Raw genomic sequence first — 8755 nt, 5'->3', positions numbered from 1 at the left:
AAAAAAAGGAAGGTTACTTACCTGAGCCCTAACATCCCAGCTACCATGGAATCCTGTTGGAGCTGGTCTACAGAAGCAAGGTGTATTCTGGGGAGTCACATGTCACATCAAAGCAGGAACTGGTGAGTCTGTATTTTTATGGAGCCTAAAACAAAGAAAATTGTAAGTTGAAAGCCCCCATTGAGCTGCACGACCTTTTTCCCAGGGCTATTTGGGACATTTTGAAGATAAACACACAGACAAAGTACTATGCTATTTCCCAGCTTACCTAGCTAGAAACAAAGGATAAACTGCAAATTACTGGCACGTAAGTAACACACAGTGCTAAAATAAAGGAAAGACTCATGCTTGTTAGAATCAACACTATCACAAGTCTTGTCACCTCTAGGGTACACTTCGACACTACAAAAGCATACCATGAATGGTGATTTCTGGCAAGTATTTCTTCCACCACGTCACACAGAAATTCTCGGGGAAGAATACATATTCAAGAGAATACGCAACATCAAAATACCATCCCTGAAAGAACACATGGAACCTAGAGGCAGTCTCCCTTCTTTTTCAAGCAGCTGAATGAAGTTGCAATGAGCTGCTGTAACATCATCACATAAAGGGGCTTTAATCCTGAGAGAAAAAATCAGCACCAAGGGAAACCAAGTGCTCTGGGAGACCCAAAGCCATCATCCAAAACATGCAAGTCTATTTCAGGGCAATCAGTTTTAAGCCTCTCAGATCAGTCAATCTCACTGTTTAACAAACTGAGTTATTAGTTTGATAGTTTCTCTTTTGCTTTTGAACACATGTTCAAAAAAGCACTTTTGTCAGTACCATTTCTGTCATTAAGATAACCATCATTTCCTTGTTAAAGCCTAAACTGCGCCATATTAATTACATAATTTCTGATATTATGCTGGCCCAAGAGTAGCACTTTTATAAGCTAAAAACAAAAGCTCAGAGCATACAACTTAGAGACCATCCACACAATTACTCATGTAATCAAACCTGGAAGAAGGGCAACACCAACCAAGTCTTTTACTGCTCTTTTGCTGCTCTATAGCTAACAGGATGGTATCTAAAATTATCTTTTGAGGTTCAGTGAGGCTTTATAATTCCCTTAAACAGTCAAGTCATAGAATACTTTGAAATCCCAGAAGTCAAGTTAATAGTATTACTCGGTTAGCTATCTAATAAAAGCCAAACTAGTATCCTGGCTAGGAGGCCCTGGAAAAGTCACAACTTCTCAGGGACACAGGTTTTTTTTTTGTTTGCAAACTGATGGTGCTGGACTAAGGATCCTTCTAGTTCTTAAAGTTTAAGATAATTAACTTAAGATTTCATGTCAAAAAGAAAAGAGCCAGAGGCTGGGCGCGGTGGCTCACGTCTGTAATCCCTGCACTTTGGGAGGCTGAGGCAGGTGGATCACAAGGTCAGGAGTTCCAAGACCAGACTGGCCAAGATGGCGAAACCCTGTCTCAACCAAAAAAAAAAACCAAACAAAACAAAAAAAAAATTAGCCAGACGTGGTGACGGGTGCCCGTAATCCCAGCTACTTGGGAGGCTGAGGCAGAGAACTGCTTGAATCCAGGAGGCAGAGGTTACAGTGAGCTGAGATTGTGCCACTACACTCCAGCCTGGGCGACAAAGCAAGACTGTCTCAAAAAAAAAAAAAAAAAAAGAAAGAAAGAAGCCAGAAAATGAGAGCTGTTTGTGAAATCTAATAAAGAAGAAAGTTCATATATATATAAAACACCCCTAGCTCTTAGGCAAGGAAGACAAGTGCATCCTTACTAAGGTTTAGTCCTGTCAGCTTCAGAGGCAATAATGAGAGCCCAGACTACAGTGTCTACAGGAACTGCAAAACAGCCACACACCACAGCGGGGACACATTCACACGCCACCAGACCCAGCATATGTGTGCTTGAAGAAGTTATAAAGACTCAGGCTTTTTATTCTCTAACGAAATGGTCATTCTCCCTTTGATGTGGGGGTGGGGATGCCCTGCCCACCCCCCAATTCCGGCTCCCACTCAGTTATCCCACACACCATACATACCATCAAAGTATTTAAGCAATGGCATGTGAACCAAGCTTTTGACAGGAGAAGGTTTCTTGAAATAGAAAGGCAGAAGAAAACAGATAAAAGCAGAAGAGCTCAACTTCTACTTAAGCCCAAAGAAGAGGGACCTGTTCACATCTTGTCCTACCCGGAATGATGCACACGCACAGGGGCTTGCCGGGACAGCAGTAGTTTCACTGGAAAGGGCTGGTATGGAGGCACCGAGGACAAGGTCCTTCCATCGCAGTGGTGATAATGCTCTACCCAAGAAAAAAAGATTGGGGTCTGCCAGCCACGCAAGACTGGTCTGCAAGGATGTCACCATGGTAGAGGGCAGGGAAAACAAGCAGGTGTACTGCCACACTCTTCGGGACTGGCCAGTCTAGGAGTGTGCTTTACCCCATGCACTGAAAACACTGGTTACTAGAAATATCAAACATTTTCTGTGATTCGCTCCTCCTCCAAGATAACTCGGGCAGCTTGAGAACAAACTGCTTTTAGCTAATTAAAAGATTTCTGCTGATATTACCCTTTATAAAATATTTCAGGTTCCAGGACATGTCATTTATCATGCAGAGTCCCAAGCAGGTACAGTAGCAGTGGAAACCAGGCTCCAATAAGGAACTAACAATTTTATCTCTGTTGTTCTTTATTTTAGGTTAAAGAAACGAACTTCTCATTCCATCTCCACATGGGAGGAATGTTCCAGAGGGGGTAACAGCCTATTAAACTCATCTAGCCAGTTGTTTTGTTTCTTTATTTTTTTTCAAACTCCACAGCTTGCCTCCCTACTCCGCTAGATTAGATTGCACAGAGGCAGGGCAGGCACGGGAAACGACTCTGGTTGGAAATTACAAACATATACACACAGAATGTAAGCACCATAACCCTTTGAATACACAGTGGTTTGTGCCTTGCCCCAGACCTACCTAAGGATTTAAACAGCACAAAAGTCGGAGTTCTGCTGACTGTATGACACTCTCCTATCAATCGGGTAAAACAAAGACCCAGTACTCTAAGCTTAAAGCATTCCAGGTTAAATTTTAGTAACAGGCAATAGGAAGGTGACAGGCCAGTGCTAACAAGAAAGTCATAGATGGTTTCTTTGAGCTGTTAGGACACTGGAAAGGGCTGGTATGGAAGCCCTATGGAGCCATTAGGACAATGGAAAGGGAGGTACCCCTCCACCATGCACTTCGAAGAGAAAGCTATACTCTGGAAGCTGCCTGTACTGTTGGAAGGGCTAGGCGTATGATAAACAGCTAACTGGAGGGGAACCCGAGGAGACAAACTGCCAGCTATGAAGAACAAAGCAGAGACCTCAACTCGTCATGTCTCAAGCTCAGATGTACAAACTTTGGGATCGTCAAGTGAGGCTCCTGTGTCTGCCTGGGGATATGACTGTATTCCAGTGATCAGCCACCTAGCTGACCTGCCACGAATGGCTGACCTGTGGTGACTTATTTTAATCAACTATACTACTTCTAGATTGATTGGGTGATTTAAGGTTCTGACATATTCACGTAAGAAAATAAAAGCAAGTGTTTCCTACACTTCCTGACTGGGATTTGAAATAGAAATCCTGAAAAGCCCATAAATAAGCCTATTTCCCTAAATCCTTGGTGGAAATTCCCAAAAGATTAAAAAATCCAGACCCTGTCTTATTATAGGGACCCAGCAGATTTCAAAAGACTCAAGAGGTCAGCTTAATCTGGTTATTAACTGAAATTGCTGAGATACAGATGAACATTCCAGCCACGGCACCCAAAATTCTCTAAAGTAATAATTACCTATTAGTGCAACATTACTACCGAGGCCGTATACGCTTTTTACAGTATAACAAAATGCCTAAAACTTATGAGAGTCCTACAACGTCTAAGTCACTCAGTATCACATCCAAGTAGGTATGGTTCCTGGATCACCAACCAACCCATGAATTCAATCCTGTTATCTCACAGTTTGGGGTACTGATCCCGCACAGCAGAGACACAACGTGTGCAAGGCTCGGCAGAGCCCATTCCTGTTCCTGGAAAAATAACCAGAAGCACACATCTGCCTGACCATGAGTCAGGAATATCAATTTTGTGGTGGAGCCCATTTCTGCTGTGACCAACCCACACCCGAACACACTCACAACAGAAGTCACCGCCACAGAGCAATTCCAGAATGAGCTTTTTCCCCCTTGGGGTCCATACTTAGCAATGTCATAAACGGTCTTCCCTGCGAGAGCAATCCTTTTAAAATCTTCATGATGACCTTAAGTCTTTAGTGCAAAACCACAGAAACATTGCCACTGCCATATAAAAGTCATCTGAGTTTCAGTTTGGGTGATTCAGTCATAACCAAACTGAACAGAGAATAACCTTTCAGGCACAACGAACAGGAGCCACAGCGTCGCGATGAACTTGCTCCATCTGGTACCGGTGATCCGGAGCGCTCCAGGGCGATGAGAGCCCGTTACCTACTATGTCCCACTCCACTTATGTAACTGGAAGATCGCCGGCGAAGGGGAGGGTAAGATGGGAGGGTGCTCACATTCCGAGGCCACAGGACTCCAAAGAACCTCTGAGCACCCTGGGGACACGCTCGCACCTTAGAGCCTCAGGCGCCGAAGAGCCTCGGGTGCTGCTGGACGCACAGTCCCCTACTCACGGCTCCTGATGGATACTATAACCACCTCTTTATGATGAGTTGTGGGACCCAGAACACAATGTCTAGTCCCTTTTGCGGTCAATAATCCCCACCTCCTTGTTCCTGCTAGATGGGGAAAGGAGCCGGTGGACCCACTCGCTCGCGTGGGGGGGGGGGGCGGAAATTCATGGAATGGGCGAGAAGGAGGGGGAGGCAAAGCCCAGAGATGGGGGTGAGAGCTCAGGAGCCCTTGTGGCGCACTCTCCCGACGGGAGGCGAAGTGCGCACGCGCGCCGGTGGGGGGGCCAAGTAACGGGAGAGGGGGCGCGCGAGGGAGGAGAGGGGAGAGCGCGATCCAGGGAGAGGCCGGGGCCGCGGGCGCGCGACGGCGCCGCGGCCCAAAGCCCCGAGAAGGGCAGGAGCGCGCGCAGCCCCGACAGGCGAAGCCCCGGCGACAGGGGCGCCCGCGGGGCCGGGGGCCGGGATGCGCGCCGAGGGCGGAAGGAAGAGGGCCGTCAGGCGAAGGCGGCTCCACGGAGGCCGCGCCGAGGACGGTCACCCGCGAGCACGGGTGACGGGCCGAAGGGAGAGTCGCCACCGGCGGCGGCGGGAGGGGGAGGGTAGAGAGGAGGGACGCCATCCGCCAGCCGTGTCGTCCGACCCCGCGGGCCCCTCCCGCGCCACGTCCCGCCCCTGACCCCCGCCCCCCGGCAAGGGTCCCCGCCCGCGGCCACGGCGGTCCCACTCACAGTCTCTCCTCCTCGCCTCCTCCTCCTCCTCCGCTCGGCGCGGCGGCGGCGGCGGCGGCCATTTTCCGGACGGCTTTTACCACAGCCCTCTCTCCGAGAGGAGGGAGCGCGCGCGCCGCCGACGCCGGGACCCCGCACGGTCGACGTCGCGCCCCGCCCTCCCGGCCGGCCCGCGCGCTGCTGCACCTGCGCGTCCGCGCCCCGCCCCCGGCGCCGCTGCGAGCCCGCCCGTCATTGGCTGTGATGGCCGGGCTGGGGCGGGAGGCGGTCACAGCGGCGATGCCATCAATTGGCGAGATTTCTTGTCCATTTCGGCCAGGGAAAAGGAGGCGGTCCCCTCCAGCTGTTGATTGGCTGCTTTCGGCCGTCGTTTGGGGAAAAGAGGCGGCTTGGGCGCGGAGGGGCTGGTTTAGTGGGCGGAATTTGAATGTTAAGGATTAATGGACCCTTGCGGATGCTGGGGCAAGTGAAGGCCCAGGCTCGGAACGCCTGTTTGTGCGGCCCTGAGGGGCGATTGACCCTCTGTCCACAGATGCACCGAGTGCGCTGCAATAAGCGTTTCACTGCACCCGCATTTTCTCAATATCACCATTTTCAGCAGAAGCAGCAAAGTTGCCCGCCCTGGAGCCTGACGTTGCCCCAGCTGAGGGGCCTTGGTTTACAGAGGCCTACTCAATGCATTATTTCATCTGAGCCTGCCCGGTGGTCACGTTCTCATAGGGGTGTGGACTAAACTGACAACAAATCCCAACCCTGGCCTTCGCAGAACTCTGGCGGGGGAAGAGAGTGCATGCCAAGGCCTCGTGACACCTGTCATTGTTGGATCAGATGGTTTGGTGGAGGTGTGAATAAGGGGCAATGTTAGTTCTGCCTGAAAGATGAGATTTGGGAGCTGAGATCCAGCAATTGTTCACTTTCCTAGAAGAATTGATTTGGAGCTGAGAACCAGCAACTGTATTTTGGGAAAATACGAGAAAAGTGTTAGCTAACCAGGTGTTCAGGACAGGAGTGTTTGTTAAGGGGACCTTACCCTGATGCCAGTCATTATCCAATCCATTCAGTGATCCTTCTGTTAGTTCTATGCTTAGCAAGAAAACCTGATTCTGATTTGGCTGCCTGCCCCCATTCATTTATTGACTACCTGCTATGTGCCAGGCACTCTTCCAGGCTCTGGATGCATGGTACTGAACAGACAGCAAACTAAGATTCTTGCCGGGAAGATTCATACCAGCATACACATAAGTATAATAGATCATTTCACATAGTGACAGGGGCTTTGAGAAAGATAGAGTAAGAGTAAAGGGGGTGCTATTTAGGTATCTATGGGTTTTCATCCTCATTTTACTCCGTCATTTGAATATCTGGGGAAAGAACATTCCGGGCAAGTTCAAAGGCCATGAGGAGAGACTATGCCTGGCATGTTGGGGACTAACAAGGAGGTCAGTGTTGCTGGAGAGTGGTAGGGAATGTGATTGGAAAGGCAGCCGGGGCCACTATGAAAACTGGGAGTTCATTCTTTTTTTGGGGGGGGTGGGAGATGGGGTCTCATTCTGTAGCCCAGGCTGCAGTGCAGTGGCTCAATCTTGACTCACTGCAACCTCCACCCTGAGCTCAAGCGATCCTTCCTGCTCAGCGTCGTAAGTAGCTGGGACCACACATGCGCACCACGCCTGGCTAAGTTTTTGTATTTTTGATAGAGATGGGGTTTCACCATGTTGCCCATACTGGTCTCAAACTCCTGAGTTCAGGTGACCCGCGCATCTCAAAGTGCTGGGACTACAGGCGTGAGCCACTGCACCGGGCCAGAACCGAGAGTTTATTCTAAGATGAGAAGCCCTCAGAGGATTTTGAGCCAGGAGCTGTCTGATCTATGTTGCAGGTGTAGAGTGGAGAACTGGACATGATGGGACAAAACTACAGCACAAGGCTAGTTGCGAGGCCCTGGAACAGTCTAGGAGAAAGAGATGATGGTGGCTTTAACTAGGGTGGTAGCAGTGCAGCTCTGAAAAGTTGTGAGATTCAAGATATGTTTTCAAAACTGAACAAAAGGACTGGATGTAGGGCATAGAGAAAGGGAAGAAACAAGGATAATTCCTGAGATTGGGGCCTGAGCAACCGGGGAAATAAGGGTGCCTTTCACCATGGTGGGGAGAACTACAGGAAAAGTACATTTCAGAGGTGCAGATCAAGAGTTCTGCTTTGGCTGTATTAAGCTTGGGGTGCCCAGTGGTGTGAAAATGGAGATGTTGAGTAAGCCATTGGGTGTGTGATGCTGAAAGTATAGAGATGCAGCTAAAGCAGTCAAAAAGTCATCACGCTGAACATCCAATTCAAGAAGCCATAAAAAAATGACAAAGTAAGCCTGCAAAAGTAGAGGAAAGAAAAATAAGGATGAATAAAACTTAATGAAATAGAAACAAATGATGGAGAGGATTGAGAAAATTTTAAACCTGCTTCTTTGAAAAGCTGAAAAACAAGAGCCAACCCTCTAACAAGCTGGATATAAAGAGAAAAGAGAAAAGTAAATTATATTACTCATGGAAAGATTTTATTGTGAACTGTGCGTCAGTAAATTTGAAAACATAAGCAAAAGGAATACATTCCTAGGAAAGTACAGCTTACCAAAACCAACTCTAGAAACAGAAAATCCCTGTAACCACAATGAAATTGACTATGTATTTAAAAACCTACCCATCCCCCTACACACAGATACAGACACACAGACACACACACACACACACACACACAGACACACACACAGAGAGAGAGAAAGAGAGAGAGAGAGAGAAAAAACAGACCAAGAGGGCTTTACGGATGACTTCTACCAAATCTTTAATGAGTAGGCAATTCCAATCATACACAGAAAAGAAATAAATGTCTCCAAACTTATTTTACTAGACTAATATATCTACTATGATGAGCCAAGAAAAGTATGACACAAGTTGTGGAAATAAGTTTTAAAATTCTAGACAAATAAACTGAATCTTGCAGTATATGATCTATCACAACCGAGTTCAGTTTTATCCTAAGAATGCAAATATGGTTTACAATTAGAAACTCAACCTTAACAAACTGAAGGGGGAAAACACCGCATAATTATTTCAATAGATGCAGAAAAAGCATTTGATAAAATTCAACATCTACTGGCCGGGCGCGGTGGCTCAAGCCTGTAATCCCAGCACTTTGGGAGGCCGAGACGGGCGGATCACGAGGTCAGGAGATCGAGACCATCCTGGCTAACACGGTGAAACCCCGTCTCTACTAAAAATACAAAAGAATTAGCCGGGCGAGGTGGCCGGCGCCTGTGGTCCCAGCTACTC

The 8755-nt window shown here is 48.1% G+C and overlaps 1 protein-coding gene across 5 annotated transcripts in view; it reads right to left on the bottom strand.

Moving 5' to 3' along the window:
• MECP2 (methyl-CpG binding protein 2) overlaps window positions 1-5580 on the bottom strand; it is a 72710-nt gene extending 67130 nt beyond the window's left edge. For 3 of the 5 annotated variants that reach the window (XM_023198527.2, XM_023198530.2, XM_023198529.2), the window contains exon 1: window positions 22-118. Coding sequence is in view for 2 of the 5 variants with exons in the window: in XM_023198525.1 (XP_023054293.1) it covers window positions 5436-5497 (62 nt within the window). In the remaining 3 variants the exon portion in view is untranslated. Of the gene's footprint in view, window positions 1-21; window positions 146-5435 lie in introns of those variants that run through there. The other 2 variants (XM_023198526.1, XM_023198525.1) reach the window with 2 other exon arrangements.
• Window positions 5581-8755: the final 3175 nt, after the last annotated feature.

Source organism: Piliocolobus tephrosceles, chromosome 12 (assembly GCF_002776525.5).
Source record: "Piliocolobus tephrosceles isolate RC106 chromosome 12, ASM277652v3, whole genome shotgun sequence".
NCBI lineage: Eukaryota > Metazoa > Chordata > Mammalia > Primates > Cercopithecidae > Piliocolobus > Piliocolobus tephrosceles.
This window is presented reverse-complemented; position numbering and strand designations above follow the sequence as displayed.